At 44.9% G+C, this 20,436-nt stretch overlaps 1 protein-coding gene across 3 annotated transcripts in view; it reads left to right on the top strand.

Annotated features, from left to right (window-relative positions):
- The window catches only part of SLC12A5 (solute carrier family 12 member 5), a 1,549,598-nt gene that overhangs the window by 1,233,191 nt on the left and 295,971 nt on the right, over positions 1–20,436 (top strand). For all 3 annotated transcript variants that reach the window (XM_069651368.1, XM_069651367.1, XM_069651369.1), the window contains exons 10-12: positions 356–454; positions 6,635–6,692; positions 15,440–15,614. In XM_069651368.1, the coding sequence (XP_069507469.1) occupies positions 356–454; positions 6,635–6,692; positions 15,440–15,614 (332 nt within the window). The remainder of the gene's footprint in view (positions 1–355; positions 455–6,634; positions 6,693–15,439; positions 15,615–20,436) is intronic.

Raw genomic sequence — 20,436 nt, 5'->3', positions numbered from 1 at the left:
GGTCTCTTATATTCGGGTACGCAAACTTTCATCATTGTTTGTTGTGTCATTTTATGAACATTCAGCAATCAACATTTTATTAGGAATGTGAGGGCTCATGCCAGTAAAGTTGACATCGATAGGTCACATGAGTTGTTTTGATGGTCCATGCTATGTGGTACTTGGAGTATCAGGATGTGTTGGTCCTTGGGTTGTTATACTACTGTGGATCTCGTTCCTGTACACTCGTCTGTAGGTTATTGTTAGTCCATGTGTAGGTGGTTGAGGCTTGAGCTTCGAGGACTAATATGTTCACATAATATTCCATCCCATCAGTGGATAGTATAACACAAATCTTCTCCTCTCTTTTTTGCAGGAATCATGGCTGGTTCCAACCGATCTGGGGACTTAAGAGATGCTCAGAAGTCCATCCCAACGGGGACCATAATGGCCATCGCTACAACATCCTTTGTCTGTATCCTTTCAGAGACCTGCGCCTCAACAGTGGTAAAACGCAGACCGCAAGAGTCTACCTGTAGCTGGGTTGTGAATCTTTCAAGTGAGGTCATCAGAAACCTAATTGTCAGCATTCAGGTGTAAGGCAATGATGGTCCAAGTGGCTAGAATAAATATATATATGTATTCGTGTGTGTTTTGGTTCATTTAGATTATTATATAAACGCCAATAAAGTTATGGTGGGTTTGAAAATTCTGGAAATAAAGCCTTTAACCTGAAATGTGAAAGCAGGATGATCTATTTAAGCCAAGTCACACATTCTACAGCACCACCAGTAGCCATCGCTGGAGGTGCACCTCCAGTTCAGACCCAGATCGGCAAGGCATTGTGGGTATGCAAATGTTCCCAAATGCAAGTCATTCTCTCCAGGAAATTGTCTTTGTCTTACAGGGCAGTGCTGTTTTAATTATAATTATAAATATATATTTTCACAAAACATGAGCTCATTAACAGAAACCTGAAAATGCAAACCTAGTTATAAGCCCAAACACGAACAAATACCTGGGCACTCGTTCTGTAAAGTGCTCTAGTGCTTTATCTGATTTTACTCATTCTGAGCAAAAGTGAGCTGGATACACATTAATCCATAGACTGAACAAATAAACCTGTGAAGACGGGTTTGAAATATGCCACGCATTCTGTCCTCATTACAAATCACGTGAATCTTCGATGACTAACACGATAGCAGCATTACTTCCGCACCTCAAATCGAAGGGTCATCTTTGAATAGAAAAATGTTTTGTTGTAAGTGTTTGAAGATAGCAAACAGGGCTAATCGCCAAAAAATAATTTAAACATTTAGTTCCAAGGGCATTTGACTCTTCACAAAATTATTTATTTAAAAGCAACAATGAGCTCAAGTGCAAAAAACATTTCAATCACAAATCATATCAGATGATATTTGTGACATATTCACAAGCTATGAAGTGCAAGAACAGATAGACACAGCGGCACAAATGTAAACACACACTCATGAAACCTAAAATAGGTTCACAACATGCCACATGCTGCCCCAGTGGGCTAGCAGCAAAGATTTAAAATATGCTCTCAATTCCCCCCTACTGGGATTGCAATAAATTATTAATAACAGCCATTTGTAAAAAAAAATATAAAGAATCTTAAAGTGCAGAATTAGAAAAGTATAGCTTCACGGATTAAAACATACACTCGTGAAGCCTAAAATGGCTTCAGAACATTTCAAATTCTGCCTCAATGGGCTATCAGCAATACCAGTTCTGCACTAATGGACTACCAAGAATTAATTAGTGGTGCATATATTTCAGAAGAATTAACTGCATCCTTTATTCTGTCCTAGTAGACTACCCAACAAGTATTAACTGTACCTCTTTGTTAGCAAAAAACATGCCAGAGCAAACAAGGAGAAAAGAGACATTAAAAGGATGACTAGTGAACAGCAAGGATCAATCAGTCCAGAAATACATGAAGCTCCCCATCACTACTATGTCCATTTGGCTTCATTTTATTAAATCGTATTTTAAGTTTGGACTCGAATTGATGCAATTGTCTTCCTCTATTCCCTTGCAAAACCAAAAAGAAGGTAGACATGCTACTCTGGAGGGTCACACCAATTTTTGTCAATAAATGAAACAGAACATATGGATTGTTTTGGGGAACCTTTCGCACTTAATGGAATAAATCCCTAAATTCATAACCCATGAGATTGTCCAGAAGGGAAAAAGAAACTCACACACATCAGCGGCTGTGAATATGCATTGTTTGTATTAGAACAAAAACAAACAAATCTCTTGTGAAAACTTACATATAAGAAAATTCAATGTTATAAACCAAGACATATGGTGAAGTCAAAAATTAAAACAGTGTGCAATGCATAATAATCTTCAAATATACATCAAAACCCGTAAGGGAATCATCTGAAAATCATAAGCGTCAATAACTTGGCGCTCTTATGGACCTGTAGCAAACTAAGTCCTGAAGCAAGTATACAGATTAATAAAGTATCTAGTATATGAAAAGCATCTTATCTTTCAGGTGCCATTCTATTCCCTTTGCATACTTTTTCTCTAACACGTGCCAAGGCTCCAAAAGACATCAGAGAAACGTCACTATTATGAGTGTCTTGAAAGTGCAGTGCAGAAGGATCATTTCAATCCACATTCTTAATGGCACTATAATCTTGTGAGACTCTCGTTTTAAGAGGTCCCATTAATGAGCCAATGTATTTCAGACCATAAGGACACTCTATAAAATACACTGCAAATGTTGTTGTGCAGTTAATAACCTGTCCAGTTTTCCACCATTTATCTTGATCAAATTGTACTGATGCACCAACAGGAGAAAAACTACACATTTTACATTCATTATATGTGTAGAACCCGTAAAACTTGTTCATCTTGCTTAGCCAGTTCTCTTGGCCCTGCATTGACTTTCTAAGCATGCTTGGAGCAAGCTTATCCTTTAAGGACCAAGCTTTAGAAAAAGTGATCAATTGAACATTTGTAAGCACCTGGTTCAGATCTCTATCATATCTATCTATTTATTTATTTATTTATTTATTTAGTCATTTGTAAAGCACACCAAACCGAGGCATCAAGGCAATTGGTACAGAGAGCGCAGTTTTGTAAAACATATAACAATAGTACAGACATAGAGATCATGACATAAGCAGTTAAAATCTTAGGACGACTGGTGATTCATTGTGCTACGAATGGGATAGTAATGGAATATATGTCTTGTGAGAGGATCCACATTTTGAGGCATTTACGGAAGGTCCAGAATGATGTTTCCGATCATAGTGGAAGCGAAAGGGTGTTCCAGTGCTTTTCAGCCACTACCGGGAAACTGTGGGCCCCTGCTTTTTGAAGTTTGAATCTAGGGATGGAGAGGAGGTGGGAATGGGAGGCAGGTCAGTTAGATTGTGATTTCTTACATTTTCTTTACAAGTATCTGGGAGCAGTGTTTTCCAGGCACTTGTGGGTTAATGTGAGAGTTTTTAACAGGGTGCAGTCACGACTGGGCAGCAAGTGAACACTTCTCCTGGCCAATGACATATCCTCTTGTTTAGGGATATTCAATGCAGCTCTTAGTTCATTATTTTGTATGATCTGTCGTTTTTGTTTTATTTTGCCGGTGGTGGTTCCTGCGAAAAGGGCATTACAATAGTCTAATCTGGATACAATGAGGACTCTTGCTATCATAATGCAACTGTCCGTGGTGAGGAAGAATCTACAGGCATTGAAAAGTTTGGTTGAGTAGTCCGGCGGATGAGGCAATAGCATTTACATGTCTGGTTAGTGAAAGGGAAGAGTCCAAATAGACCCCAATGGTTTAGACTTCTTTGGAGACTGGGATGGTGTTGCTGTCTATGATGAACGACATATATGCTCTGTCAAGTTTGTTTAAGAGTGTTTGTGAGCCAATAAGGAGCAGCTCAGTCTTTTCATCGTTAAGGCATAAAGAAGGTAGAGCCATCCAGGCCTGGATGCTTTGATAGATTTTGCTCAGTGAGTTGGAGTCGGTGTCGTATTTGCTGGAAATGGGTAGTAAGATTTGGGTATCATCCGCATAGTTAGTATAGGAGACACCCAGTGTGTCGAGGAGGTCGAAGAGAGGCTTCATGAAAATATTGTTTAGCGTGGCTGAGACACAGGATCCTTGAGGGTCTATGCAGGAGACTGGAGCCGTAGGGGCAGATGCGGAGGGGGAGCAGACCCTCATTGTTCGGTTGGATAGAAAGGATGCAATCCAAGTTATTGCTTTAGAGGAGAAATGGGCTGCTGAGCAGAGGTATTGGCAAAGGATTTTGTGATCCACCAAATCAAAGACAGCTGAGAGGTTATGCAGGAGGAGGAGGGCAAGTTTTCCATTGTCTTTGAGCTCATCCATTTAGATTTTTAAGTATAGGATTGCCGATTCTGTTCCATGACTTGGGCAGAGTCCGGATTGGCACAGCCTGAGAAGATTACTGGCTTCAAGGTACTTTTGGATCTGTAAGTAAACTGCTCTGTCCAACTAAAGTAGGAAGTAGATTGGATCTATTGAAGACTAAATCTAAGAGTAATCTGCCAGCAGTAATTAGATTTATCACTCAGTATAATGTACAATCTAAGAGCATGAGAAAGTTCCTGAATAAACACTGGCCCATTTTATTGAGTGATACAGAGCTGAACCAGGTGCTTACCAATGCCCCAGTGATCACTTTTTCTAAAGCAACATCCTTGAAGCTCCAAGCATGCTTAGAAATTTGACGCGTGAGCCAAGAGAACTGGCTAAGCAAGATGAAAAAGGCTTATGGTTTCTACACATGTAAGAAATGTAAAATGTGTAGTTCTGCTCAGGTTGGTGGATCAGTACAATCTGATTAAGGTACCTGGTGGAAAATTGGGCAGATTATTACCTGCACATCAACATTTGTACTGTATTTTCTAGAGTGTTCCTGTGGTCTGGAATACATTGGCTCAACAATAGAACCTCTTAAAATTTGAATCTTGCAACATCATAGGGCCATTAGGAGTGTGGATGGAAATTATCCTCTTGCAAGAAACTCATAATAGTGATGTTTCCCTGATGTCTTTTGGAGCCTTGGCGCATGTTAAAGAAAATGTATGCAAAGGGAATAGAGAAAACCTGAAATACAAATGAATACAATGAAGCTAAATGAACACAATAGAGATGCAGAGCGTCATGTATTTTTGGCCTGATTGATCTTTGCAGTTCACCAGTCACCCTTTTAATGTCTCTTTTCTCCTTTTTTGTTAACAAAGAGGTACAGCTAATACATTTTGGGCAGCCCACTAGGTCAGAATAAGGGTTGCAGTTAATTCTTCTGAAAATATGCACTATCAATTAATTCTTCTTAGTCCATTAGGCCGGAACTGGTATTGCTGATAGGCCATTGAGGCAGAACCCATTTTAGACTTCAGAAGTGTATGTTTGCTGCTACACTTTTGTAATTCTGCTCTTTGCAAATCTTTATATTTGTTACAAATCGCTGTTATTAATAATTTATTGCAAGCCCAGTAGGGCGGAATTGATAGCATATTTAAAATCTTTGCTGCTTGTCACTGGGGCAGAATGTGAAATGTTGTGAACCTATTTTAGGTTTTGTGAGTATGGGCCTCATTACGACCCAGGCGGAGGACCATGGTGCTAATAGCACCATGGTCCATGCCGGTAACTTACCGACTCCGCCATGGAGAAAGGGGGAATTACCACCCCATTACAAGGTTGGCGGGGCGGTAATTCCCCCTTCCTCCATGGCCCTTCCCCATTCCCATTTTTGCCCCATAGGGCTCAATGGGAATGGGGAAGGCGCTAAGTACGGTGCCGCAAATTGCGGTATCGTAATTAGCACCAATGTCCCTTTGCGGGTCCCTACTTTAACGGCTGGCGTAGACCAGCCGTTAGGGTCGGGTCCTGCAAAGGGACCTCGTAATCCGACGCTAAGTGTTTAACGGTGCCGCAGCCTTTTTTGGCGCCGTTAAACACTTAGCGCCAGGGTTGTAATGAGGCCCTATGTGTTTAAATGTGTGCTGCTGTACCTTTCCATTACTGCACTTCATAGCTTGTGAATATGTCATGAATTTGCACCCGATGTGATTTGTGACTGGAATATGATGTGCACTTGAACTTGAGCTCATTATTGCTTTAAAATAATTTTGTAAATAGTGAAATGCCCTTGGAACTGAATGAAAAATGATGTGTGGTGATTACACCTGTTTACTAACTTCAAACACATACAGCAGAGCATTGTTGTTCCTTTTAAAGCTGGCACTTCCTAGCACCCCTTCAGCAAAAGGGAAGGTTAGGCGAACATCTGGTTCTTTGCAACTCAGGGGAAGAAGATTCAGGCCTGGCGGGGATAACGAGACAACACAGTAAGTGAGATAGGGTAATGCACATACATAAGTGCGATAGACATAGTACACGGTACTTGTGACAGTCAAGAGCTTGCATTCTGGTAAGTGCAAGGGTTTCTAGAGGTTACTTTAGGTAGTGATATGGCTTGCTGTAGGCGATTTCTCTCCACACTGGGTGGACTTTCTCATGCTTGACACCATACATGGCCAATATTTTGGGTCCACCAGAGCATTTCCCTATCATCTTGATCCCCAAAACCTTCTGTCCATCTAAGGTGTTTTCCTTGATCAACCCCGCTAGATATGACCACTGTTGTCCTCTTCGGGGCCTGCATAGAAGGTGTTGTGCTCCGTGATAAGTAAGTACCATTTGTGATCTGGGGTGTAGCAGGAGACGTGATGCACAATCGCAGCCTACATTGAAAAGTGCAACCATGGTGATTTACTGCCTAGTCCTAGGATTTATTTTTACTTGTGTCTTAGTGCCAATTGTTTAGACGGTGCGGCTCACATTGTTGTCAACTGAATGTCTCCGAAGCAGTCAAGCAGTTGATGATAATGTTCCTTATGCGCTCTCTGCTTTTATTTTCATGTTTGTGTTTGCTCAGCTGCCAAATTGAACTTCTGTTTCACTTCTCATTGTTGTATTACCGTCGTGGTGTATTTTTAGCTTCAATCTTGCAAATTTGCTTTGTCTGGAATTAATCTTCTTTTCATGCATTCTGAATAGGAAGTTTTTACAGTACTTTCCTCGCATAACACATGGTTCTTTTTTCTGCGAATGCTTCTTGCATACAGTTAGTATTACATTCATTTTCATAATGGCACAGAGAGTTAGAAAACAGTGAAGTGGAATTTTACCCGGAGGAATTGTTAGGGATTCAGAACAACTAGCTCCATCTTTTCTGCCAGTCACTTTCTTTTTCCATGATGTGCCAGGTGATGTCTGAGCCAGGTGATATGCTGCTCAGAAAGCTGCAACCAATGATTAAACAGATCAACTAACTCCACCCACCCCATGATCGTCATTCTGAACAGGCTACACAGTTTTCCCACCAATCAGTGCAACGAAACAAACGATCACATCATTCAGCAGCGACACGCAATGATCAAACCAAATAGTGCAATCACCCAATACTACACTACATAGTAGGTGTGTTGACGAGTAGTACCTGGGGTGCAGTGTGTAAGTAGAGAACAAGGGGGGGGTGGGGTGACTTATTGTGCCTGACAAGTAGCTTGAAATTTAAATATTTACCTACTTCACTCAACAATCACATCATTGAGCACATAGTCTCGGGAGGATAGCTCAGCGGCTACGTGCTCGCCTTGGAAGCAAGACGAAACAGAGCAACACAGGTTCGATCCCCGGGTACGCGCTTAGAAACCTCTGGGTATTAAGCGCGTTATAAATAAAGAATCATATCATATCATCCGAAGAAATGGCCGCATCAATTATCAAAACCCACCCAGTGTTTCCGCAAATCATCGTAACTTCATTTGTGATCACTGTCAGACCCGGAGTTGGTAGGTAAGCAATTTGGGAGGTCTAAAGGTGCTCTTCCTTAAACACCCTCATGCTAAAGTGTATGTAAGTCTGAATCCTGGCTCAAGCAAGGAGTTAACAAGAATACTTTGCACACCATTTGTTAGCAATACTGAAGGGTTCAGGCTTAAATATCTAGAAGACGTAGCGGCAGGCTTAGGTTACCTCCAAACAGATACACTCAATTGAAAATGCCATAACAATTCATATTTCCAATGAAATGGCAATTTATTACAATGCATGGGACCTTTTTCACAGAAGAATAGCACACAGTTAAACAGTTTCAGTGGTGGGAACTGCCATAGTGAGCATGATCAGGATTGTGTCTAAACAGGGCCTGCTCACAGTCTACAGACTAAGGGTCTACATGGCATCAGTCAATCGAAACGAGAGGCATCCGCGTGCATGATGCTGAGCCCCTTTCAGGACTTCCTGGTGGTTCTTCAACACTTCAGCTGAAAAGAGGTCCATGGGGCTCTGAGGGTCTACAGAGAACACAAACAGTTCTCAATGTATTAAAATCAACAGTTCGACGCAAATGGGGTGTTTGCAGTTCCTCATTTCAGGGTAGGGCTATGATGCACAAGAGGAGTGCCTAGGTACATTAGGATGGGAACAGACATATTAAGCATCAAATCCTTACCTGCTGAACAGTACCTGGAAAGCAAAACTTTCTTCATTGGCAGTGTCAAAATGGGTCTCGCGTGACCACCCTTCTGGCAACGGTCAAAGGGACAGAGTCTCCAAGTAGTTATATAGGCACACATGGTCCTGAATAATGTGTAAGCATGGAGTATTTTCAAGGAAGGTCTCTGCAAAGAAGAGAGGTTCACTTCACAGACTTATCATTTTTGAGGTGCTCTCACTGGGCGGCACTGTCAAGGGATTTCATGACACAACAATTCTTGTCCATCATAGTATGCAGACGTCTCACAGTCAAGACGACTTCTCAAATCAGTCTCTGTCTGTAGAAGGAACTACTCTGGCATCGATTGAGTGTTCGGCAGTTTAGGGATAGAGGGCATTGAGCAGAGAGCTGCTTCTACCCACAAAAATAGGATGTTGCCAAACCAACACTGGAAGAAAATCTCTTACAAACTTGTAGTGAACCAGAGGTGAGTTGTTCCCAGCGCTCGGGCAAGATAAGGCAGTTTGCAAGTAATATATTCCCCTTATTGCCTAATACAGATAGTTGATCGCTGAACAACTACTCTAGAAGGAAATATTACATCATTCATGAAATTATCCCAATGCTGTGAATCCCCACCACATTCAAGCTGTCATTTTATGCAGGCCTTACCGTAATTTCCAATGACTCATGAGAAAAATACTCATATAGGCGATGGAGTTTATACTGAACACCCACAAAATAAAAGACAAGATAGATGTTGGTGTTTTCATGTCAGCAGTACAAAAGGTATGAAATCGTCAAAGGCTATGGTGAGGTTCATTCATAATTTCACTACAGAGTTCATTTGTCACTTGACAACTCTGAGTTTTCATTGGGAAGTGCCTGTCTTCCCGGCACTCAGTTCTAGCATACTTCTTTATGCAAGAGGGAGGTGGTGTTCCTGAGTTTTTCTACGTAAATAGGAATATGCAAGTTAAAGTTGTTTTTTAATATTTCTTACATAAGGTCACACCCGCTAAATGCTGTACTCTTACTTTAACACAGTATCCAAACAAAACTTTAAGGACAACAAATATTCTTTGCACATATTACCAAAAAAACTGCATCAAAAGGAAACGTGCAGTTCTTGGCACCCAGGTGAATCAGGAAAAGAATGCAGGCACTCCGGAAGCAGGAGGATAGCTAGCACATCTAGAGAATGACAGCTGAGTCTGAATTAAGCCAAACATGCATTCAGCACAGCCAACTCCATGATCATACCACTCAGCACAACCCACCCAATGTTCACGCCAATCGGCATAACCAACTTAAGGATCGGTTTGGGGTCTAAACCCCACATACAAAAGACCACGAAGGATGCTCCCTCCAAGGTCAGTCTTTTGCCTCCCTCTTCCATTCCCCTATCAAGTTTGGGGGTTACACTCCCCCTCCACTCTCCTTTCACTGTGCGACCTTGCCACCACACTTCCTCCTCACTTACTATTGGTGTTCCGGCGCACTAGTCCGGATTCCCTCCAGGCCATGCCCCCCAAAGACCTAAGTTCGGATGGAGGCCTTCTGTACGTGGCCTTCCGCACGTAGGCCATTACGAGGCGTAGCCTTGGCCTACAGACCTTAATCGTAATGATCGCACCATTCAGAGCAAAACCCCAATGACTCCAGCAATCAGGACAACCACTCAATGAACACAAGAGTCAGCGACTAATCAGTTAGTCATATCACTCGCTGGCCCAAAAAAGGCACAAATCACAGAGTTTGTATGCCTTTCAACAGTCTCCACCAATTTTAACGTTTAGAAAATCTCAGCAAAAGATTTGTTTCAATGCTTCATAATGCACCAAATGGCCGTGCCGTTGGCTGTAAGCAAAGCAATGGCTATACTATGAAAGCAAACCACTCTATAATGCGTTGGCATACATGTCAATTCACACAAAACTCTAACCAATTACCCCAAACCATGCATCGTGACATTCAACCCTAACCGTTAAGCGTAAGGTTATAGGTGAATTGATGCAACGCCTGTTCATACTTAATTGCCTCTGCGTGCCCGTCTAAATGCCTTAGAAACCATCTTATATGCAACTTTGGCTTCTTTGTAAAAAATAATTCAGATCATAATCCACCTTCTAGAACAAGGACCAGGCATCCCTCTTAGGTGTAGACACTGGGGCTCCTGCAGCCAGGCAGATATTCTTCCCATGGTTGTATTAAGATGCGCTCTGGATACGATTGTTAGGGATGTCCCCTTAACACATGGCAAACATTGTTCAACTGCCTCCTGTGCCTGCCTTGAAGCCAAATTAGGCCCCTTCAAAAATCAAAGATATGATCACTTGTCTCGGGAGGATAGCTCAGCAGCAATGTGCTCACCTTGGAAGCAAGACGACTCGGAGCAACGCAGGTTCGATCCCCGGGTCCGCGCTTAGAAACCTCTGGGTATTAAGTGCGTTATAAATAACATATCATATATGTGTGGATACTGGTAACCAACCTAAAAAACATAATCTGTGCTCTCTGGGGCCTTGAAATGTATTTGTTGTATAAACCACATTACAATATTCAAGTCTGTTGTGGGTCATTGTTCTTACGTCTATGAACAATGTATCCCCATGTATGAATGCTTAGAGTCTAGATGTAGCAAGACCCTTGCCAAAGAGGACTTATTCGTTTGGAGAATATTGTTTTTATAGTAGATGAAACTGGGGCTTTGAAGACGCATTCCTTTCCCAATACACACTATGAGCATAACCTCAATCTTGGATCTATCCAACCAAATAATCCCAGTATTTTGAACTGTGGACTCATCCCACCAACTGGCTATTCTGATTAATCCTTCTCATCCAGTTTACGTTCCAATTACCTAACCATTAATGTATTTAATACAATGCAGCCCACCTTCCTGCCAAGGACACAGATTCCTTAAGTGTGCTTTCCATTCAATCAAATCTGCCATGTGTCATGTTATCTAACACATCCAACAACCACACCATGCCAGACCCACCCATGCGGCGCTGCCTTGATTCAACCCAACCCTTCCAACTGTACATAGTCAATGCATTGTCTGTTCCACCAAACTCTCTGCAACCATTGATGAAACAGGCCAGTTCATCGTACCTTCTTACTCATGAAGGGACCTACTTGTTGCTTTCATGCCAACTAGTTCCAGTAGACGGTCTTAGACGACACTGTATTGATGCAGTCACCATAACACCTTTCATAAGTGAATGTTAATCCTAGCTAATAGTACCTTTCCAACAGGAGTAGCACGAATTCCTCTCATCCCAATGGCCTCTTTATTGAACTCAACCCTACTCAGGGGACACTGTATCCATACAGCGTATTTTCTTTTGGGTCTGATGTTTGGCTCTTGATCTGATCTCCTATTGTACTTGTACAAGATTTGTCTTGTCATTTTTGTGGGCACTAAGGCTCGGTTATTGCAACTCCCTTTTAATCGGAGCCTCAGCAGCTAATCTTAATAAAATGTCAAGTCCTGCAAAACAATGCTGTACGCACTGTAAAGAACCCCACCAGACGTGAACACATCTCCAGTCATAGACGGGACATCCACTGGTTGCCTTTTCAGCAACGTGTTCATTTCAAAGTGGGAACCCTGGTCCACAAATGTGTTCACAGTTTTGTTCCCGCCTTTCTCAAAGCACTGATACCTGACTACCACCCAACCAGAACATTGCGATCAACCAACAAAAAGCAGAACATCTGCCAGAATTTCAGGCGGACAAACTGCCTCGGTAGATCTTTTATGGTCAAAGCCGCCACGTTCTGGAATAATCTACTGGCCACGCTAATAGCTGAACCCAATCTCAGAAATTTCAGCAAATCACTAAAGACCTTACTTTTTAAATATTATTCTTGGCTCCTGCATAACCTGTTAATCTTTGTCCTGTTCTTTATGCATGTAATGCTGTGTAACTGTTCCTGCGCCCTGATGCCTGCAGGCTTTCGGCGCATTACAAATAAATAAATAAATAAAACTGAGGCCTACAGGCGTGATGCGTGATATAAGAAAGTAAATCATAATGATAATAATTCAACTAAACTCTTCCAAAGGATATTAAAGTCATTCAACTCAACACATGACATGTTCATTATTTTAGTTAAAGCCTGTGCGGAAGTCAATAATCCTGGCTTCCTGGCTCTCGCCCCTTATCCCTCGACTGATCACTTAATTCAGGATACATTTTTTAACCATTTCTTCACCCAGCCCTTCTCACAACAATTCCAGGAACCACAACTCATCCTGTGCTGTCACTGATCACCTTCAAGCCTTATGTTTGGAAGGGAGAGTTGGTGCCCGGGTGCCTTTGTTAAACTCCACCTCCACCTTTCCAGCCTGGAGGAGTAAATGGGTGAGCAGATGGAACAGGAGCGTTGGGGACAGAAATACGAAGGCAGCTGCGGCTTAGAATGCAATAACGTCAGATGGAGGAGAACAGATTTGACCCAAACTCAATTGGGAAGACAGGATGCTTTAAATAGGCATTAAAAGGCAGATTCAATATACCACAAAGCAACCCAATGTTTGTGTCCTGCTCTCGCTGCTCCTCCATCTGCCGGCGAGAGCAATGGTGGTGTCTGCTTGCTAATGTAGACAGCCCCTATTTTTAAAATGTTTTCCCAATGGAGACAATGTGGAAGGAGCTCTTTTCTAATGGCCCCGATTCAGGAGTCTGTTATTCAGCCTTGGGACTTGGCTGATGTTCTCGGCTCGCGTACTCCACCATGTCGTACATCTAGTTAGCAGTATCTACGGCAACGCCGCCTGACCCGCGGATACTACAAGTCTCTGACGTCGCGGGGCGATCAATCTCAGGAATATCATTCTCGCAAATGCATATTTCCAGCCCGCTTGGCTTCCACCGCCCCCGCCCCGTTCATCCATCTTTCCCCCGCCACGTGCTCGGCTGTTCAGTTCATTTGTCTTAAGGTGGCACGTGCTGGAGCCCTGGACGCATTCTCCATGAGAGGAATGAAAGCTGAGGCATAATGGAGGAAGGAAAGGCAACAGTCAGAAGGTGAAAAGCACAAGGAGTAGCATTATATTGCATAACATGACAGCCGTGTGGCAGCCTGTCACTGTATACAAGGACAGGCACCTGGCCATTCTCTCCCTACCTCACCCAGGGGCGGACTAGCCCATAGGGAACCCTGGAGATTTCCCAGTGGGCCTTCTCACCCTGGGACTCTTTTGTGTGTAGCCTATTTTATTTCCAAATGTTCTCAGAGGAAAAGGGTTGGACTTGCTGAAAATGTGTAATACGGGACCACTTTTAAGAATTATTTCCAGGGCCTCTTTTGGTTTCCCGTCCACCCCCTGCCTAACCTGTTGGTCACCCATCCACCGCCCCCTTTTCACAGTCTTATTAACACAGCCTGCATAGGGAGCTCAGGCTGTATTGTCTTACTCTAGATGGCTATGCATTACCGTACTCTCTCAAGTACGGCACCACCCTGTCTCACATGGAAATCAAATCAAGACTACCTTACATGGCATGCTGCCAGGTCCTAATAATAACGTTTGTATATAAAAGTGGCAGACTTCTTTAATTTTGCTCTTCTGATACCAACAACATTCGCCATGATACACAGTCAATTCCTGACTACGCCTCTCTTGGCCCGGGCTTGGCAGTCACAGAATGACCATTCTGGAGTTTGACCTGGGGCACAATGGGCCTCATTACGACCCTGGCGGAGTGGGTTTACGCCAGCGGTATTCGCGGCAGACCCGTCCGCCCTACTACGAGTTCCCGTAGCACCATGGAGCGTTTTCCGCCTGGTTTTTCCGGGCGGAGAAATCCATGGCGCTACGGGACCTTGTTGTTAATTACGCCACCGTATATTACGGTGGCGTAATTAACGCCTTCCCCACTCCCATTATGCCCTATGGGGCAAAAATGGGAATGGGGAAGGGTAAAATGGGGAATGGGGATTTACCGCCCCGCCAAGGTCGGAATGGGGCGGTGAATCCGCCAACCCCCATGGCGGTATCGGCAGCTTTCCGCCGTGCTCCATGGTGCATATTGCACCACGATTTCCGCCAGGGTCGTAATGAGGCCCAATGTAATGAGATGCCAAGACAAGAAAATCATTAAAACTCCAGGATTGCACGATTGCATTCTCGAGCCCTCATGCATCCGACATTGCGTTCTAACTTACAATTCTCCAAATCTGCCTTGAAGGCACAACGCAATCACCACAATACCTCAGCCCGTGTCTGCCTGCTCCATGGAGAACTATGCTCCACCAAGCAGGACTGACACCCCCCCGCACCCCCATGCTATCACAAAGCTTTCTCCCCCCTGCAACCCTCTGTGTGGCTTGTAGCACCCATGTCCCACTTTTGCATCCTATTATCTCCCTGCCGCTTATTTTCTTTCCTCCGGAAGACAAAGGTGTGCATACCCCTGGCAGGGGGCACAGCTTGCCACTCCACAGACAGCCCTGGGCACTCTCGAACTACACCAGTGGTGATGTGAGGCAGTTTAAAAGCTGGTGGACATAGCACTGAATGTAGAATCGGAAAAAGTGATTGTTTCCACCATCTTTGCTGCCAGTGGGAGATAAGAGATTGAGCAAACAGGGTTGATGTCTCCATATTTCACGTGTTTACCTCTATTGTATGATTTGCATGCAGCAAAGGTGGCGATTGTTATTAGATTTGACTCGAGAAACATGAAGGAACTGCATTTCTGCAAGTATATAGGCAAAGGTGGAGAACATCATTACAACTGGAAATATTAGGTCCACCGCCCATATGTTCCTTTACTTCCTTTGTAAATTGCGCCAAATGAGCACGGCTATTTTTTGTCCTATGCCCCAGGTCTGCCCGTGTCCGCTGTCTTCCCGTGTACTGACTTGGCTCTGTGTCTACTGTCTTCCCGTGTACTGACTTGGCTCTGTGTCCACAGGTTTGGGGAGGCCGTCAATGGGAACCTGGTGGTGGGCACCTTGGCCTGGCCCTCTCCCTGGGTGATCGTCTTCGGCTCCTTCTTCTCCACCTGCGGAGCCGGCCTGCAGAGTCTCACCGGAGCACCGCGCTTGCTGCAAGCCATCGCCCGCGATGGGATCGTGCCATTCCTGCGGGTAAGTCAGCCCCATGGGCGGGTCCGTCTTCTCTGCACGCCTGCACGGTTGGGGGGTGCACGCAACCATACAGATGTACACTGACATGAAAACGTGTCAATGTGAAGGTGATGGCCTCATTACGAGTTTGGAATTATTTCAGAAGAAAATCCTCTGAAATACCACACAACGGATTTACCGTTACCCCCACTTGGTGAGGTGGAATTTCTGCCTGATTACAAGTGGTGGTAGCCGTGTAAATCCCCATTTATTCTGGGACCATTGAACCCAATGGGGCTTTTTTGTGGAATTACTGCCGCAGACAAACCGCCGCAGTAATTCCTTAAATTCTGCTGATTTTATGGCATTGAGTGACAAGATTTACCTGCAGGGTTTTGCTGGAGGTAAATCTTCCACTCAAAGCCAAAACTCATAATTTTGTATAGTGGTAACATTGGAGCTAACTCAGTTACTTCCAATTTTACCACTTACCGCCATACTCGTAATGAGGCAGTCTCTCACTTCTGTGGATACCTATTCACAGGTTCACAGATGCATTACGGCCAGGCAAGCACGTTTGTCACAACAAGGTTGGAAATTGCCGGGAGGTATTTAGCTGTTTCTAGAGCCTAGTTAGATTATCAGGCGCAGCATCAAGAAGCTACTATTGCCTCCCGAGGCCAGCTGGTGCCATACAGACATACCCATGGGGCATTAGCAGTGTCTGTTTCGAAACACTATATACAGGATGGACAAAAGTTACAGTTTGCATCTCATATGAAAGTTAGATTTGCTAGCTCCTCATTCCCGAGAAGTAGCACCTGCTTACTGGCTGATGCCTGAAGCCCAGGGGCTGCTTTTAGCTCCTGCTCATCATTTCTTTATTTTGATCCCTGCACTGTGGCATTCAAGTATTTATAAAGCACTATCGGCCTCATCATGAATTAGGCGGAGAGGTAAAATGCAGTGGTAATGCTATTACCGCTGCATTTACAGCTCCACCCAATCTCGAGTTGGGTGGAAAGTGGGGGTTTTAAAAATCTCTCAGTTCCGCCTGTTTTGGAAGCTATTGGTGTGGCGCTAATAGCGCCAAGAAACCCCCACTGGGTTCAATGGGAATTTACCGCCCCCCTGCAACTCGGGATGCGGCACAAATTGCGCAGGACTGAGTTGCGGTAATGCTAATAGCGTTGGGCAGTATCCTGGTGCAATTAGCACAGGATACCGCCCAACGTATGATAAGACTCTATGTTTGCCTTTCACATGGCCTCTTGGAGCTGGCGGCTGTCTCGGCCGGTGAGATTACGATCTACCCAATGTGGGTTTTGCTCCTGTGCCTCCAGAGACAGTACTCCTAGGGGATTCCATCCTTCAGGCAAAGTGTTCCTCTACACGGCAGAGGCAGTGGCTGTTAGTGTGGCCTTGTTCCCTAAGTCTGGTCAGGTGTTGCAACCTTGCGTGATAACTGGGTGTGATTTGTCTTGGTGTCCCAGTTCCCTCTGACTGATCAAGTTATGAATCCTTTTGTGACACCTGGGTACAATTGGTCAGAAAGGGCCAGAAGCCTCGCGTTAGACGGAATTTGGAGCCTTATTTGTCACCTGAGTGCAATTGGTCATGTGGAACTGTACCCTCAGTGTAGTCGGGCTTTGCAACCTTCCATGTCACTGAGTGCAAGTGGTCAGTGTGGGCATGCACGCTCACGGTGGCCGGGTTTTTTAAACAACCACTTTAATTATGGTAATTGATCAGTGTGGGTCTGCACCGTCAGGGTGGCTGGCTTTTGCAACCTTCCTTTACACTTTAGTACAATTGGTCGGTTTGGGCCGGTACACTCGGGGTGAGCAGGTTTGCAAACTTCCATGTCACCTTTGTGCAATTGGTCATTTTGGGCCCGTACCCTCAGGGATGTCACATTTTGCAACCTTCCATATCACCAGAGTGCAATTGATCAGTGTGGGCCTGTACCCTCAGGGTGTCTGGGAGCTGCAAACGTTCATGTCACCTGAGTTCAATTGATCAGTGTGAGTCTGTACGCTCAGGGTGTCTGGGTATTGCAACCTTTCATGTCACCTGAGTGTGATTGTTAATGTGGGGTGATTCCCTTAGGGATGTCCAGGTTAAAGCCTTCCACATCGGATGGTACAGCAACACATATAAATAATGTGGGGTGATTCCCTTAGGGGTCCCCAGGTTAAAGCCTTCCTCATCAGATGGTACAGCAACACATATAAATAATGTGGGGTGATTCCCTTAGGGATGCCCAGGTTAAAGCCTTCCTCATCAGATGGTACAGCAACACATATACATAGCTAGACACACAGAAACAAGCTTCGAGCTTGCCATCTTGTCCCAACCCCTGTTATCTCATCCTTACCCCACAGCCAGGTACAGCATCAGCTCTACTGTGTTTGAGACGTATTTTCTCGTCTGGGAACACACCCATGGCAGTGTTCCTCAGGGTTATACAAACATTTCTGACACTACAATTGAAACTGAAAAGCCTTTTGCCAACCGATAAACCCTCATATTGTAATCTACTGCAGGGAAATTCTGTATAAGATGTGAAATTCTTCAGTTTAAAATTCTTCTATCTTCTTGAAAAAGAAAGGATTTTGGGCACATTGAACAAAGAAGGCTTGGGGTATCTTTGAGCATTTTGAGGTTGAATTCAGTTTATCACAGGTGTGTTCCACGTTTTTAAATCAAAGATAAAACCAAACATTATAATTATACAAAAAAAGTTTCAGCATTTTAGAAAGTGTATATTGTAGTGTGTCTGAAATGTCCTTCAGACATTGGATTGGGTGGGGGCCCCTGGCTGTGCTAGGGCGTAATGCTGGGGAGCTGCATCCTCCTGGGGCTGGGTACCACTATGCCTGGAGCGGGCTTCACAGGACTCTGAAGTCTTGGCTCGCCTATGGTAGCCAGGGGCGAGTGCTCGTACTTCCAGGATAGAAATGGACTCATACGATTGCTATTTGCTAGCCCAACCGAAATAGACTGATTTCCAGCCAAAGGTTTTTATTTACACCGCTTTCTCTACCTAAATTAGTAGGTGATTAAAAAAAAAGATGTCCAAAGAAAACTAGCAGTACACAGGTGTAGAATAAATAGCAGAACCTTGCAGTCAGGCTTTCGAGGGCACGTGGGTTCCAGGGTGGTCAGCACACTCACGCAATAAATAGAGGAAGCTCGTGGTCGGCCTTTGCATGGGGAACCAGGTTCCTGTGAGGTCAGCACCCTCACAGCATTAATAGAGGAAGCGCGCAGTCAGGCTTTGCTTGGGGACATGGGTTCCTGGGGGTCAGCACCCTCACACCATAAATAGAGGACGCTCATGTCAGGCTTTGCATGGGGGCCTAGTTTCCTGTGAGGCCAGCACCCTCACACCACTAATAGAGGAAGCTCGTGGTCAGGCTTTGCATGGGGAACCAGGTTCCTGTGAGGTCAGCACCCTAACACCATTAATGGAGGAAGCGCGCTATCAGGCTTTGCATGGGGACTCGGGTTCCTGGAGGCCCTCACACCATAAATAGTGGAAGCTTGCAGTCAGGGTTTCTAGTGGGGCCTGGGATCCTGCATGGTCAGCACCCTCACTTCATAAATACAGGATGCCCGTGGTCAGGCTTTGCATGGGGTCCAGGTTTCTTGGGGCCATCACCCTCACACCATAAATAGAGGAAGCTTTTGGTCAGGCTTTGCATGGGGACCAGGGTTTCCAGGGGGTCATCACCCTCACACCATAAATAGAGGAAGCTCGTGGTCAGGCTTTGCATGGGGACCAGTGTTTCTAGGGGGTCACCACCCTCACACCATACATAGAGGAGGCTTGTGGTCAGGCTATGCATGGGGACCCGGGTTTCTAGAGGGTCAGCACCCTCACGCCATAAATAGAGGAAGCTCGTGGTCAGGCTTTGCATGGGGCCCAGGTTTCTAGGGGGGTCATCACCCTCACACCATAAATAGAGGAAGCTCGTGGTCAGGCTTTGCATGGGGAACCAGGTTCGTGTGAGGTCAGCACCCTAACACCATTAATAGAGGAAGTGCGTGGTCAGGCTTTGCATGGGGACTCGGGTTCCTGGAGGCCATCACATCATAAATAGTGGAAGCTTTCAGTCGGGGTTTCTAGTGGGGCCTGGGATCCTGCATGGTCAGCACCCTCACTTCATAAATACAGGATGCACGTGGACAGGCTTTGCATGGGGACCCGGGTTCCTAGAGGGTCAGCACCCTCACGCCATAAATAGAGGAAGCTCATGGTCCGGCTTTGCATGGGGCCCCAGGTTTTTAGGGGGTCATCACCCTCACACCATAAATAGAGGAAGCTTGTGGTCAGGCTTTGCATGGGGACCCAGGTTTCTAGGGGGTCATCACCCTCGCACCATAAATAGAGGAAGTTTGTGGTCAGACTATGCATGGGGACCCAGGTTTCTAGGGGTTCATCACCCTCGCACCATAAATAGAGGAAGCTCGTGGTCAGACTATGCATGGGGACCCGGGTTTCTAGAGGGTCATCACCCTCACACTATAAATAGAGGAAGCTCGTGGTCAGACTATGCATGGGGACCCAGGTTTCTAGAGGTTCAGCACCCTCACGCCATAAATAGAGGAAACTCGTTATCAGGCTTTGCATGGGGGCCCAGGTTTCTAGGGGGTCATCACCCTCACACCATTAATAGAGGAAGCTCGTGGTCAGGCTTTGCATGGGGACCCAGGTTTTCAGGGGGTCAGCACCGTCATGGTTGCAGTTCTCTGTGTCCAGGGCCTTGGGCCTGCGACCGGCTGTTTGCAGTTAGGATTGTAAGGGAATCGGGCTAGTGCCTGATGATGTGGGACCTGC

This window comes from Ambystoma mexicanum, chromosome 3p (assembly GCF_040938575.1).
Source record: "Ambystoma mexicanum isolate Mex_15411 chromosome 3p, UKY_AmexF1_1, whole genome shotgun sequence".
Classification (NCBI taxonomy): domain Eukaryota; kingdom Metazoa; phylum Chordata; class Amphibia; order Caudata; family Ambystomatidae; genus Ambystoma; species Ambystoma mexicanum.
The sequence above is the reverse complement of the archived record's forward strand: the minus strand, read 5'-3'. Positions and strand labels throughout refer to the sequence as shown.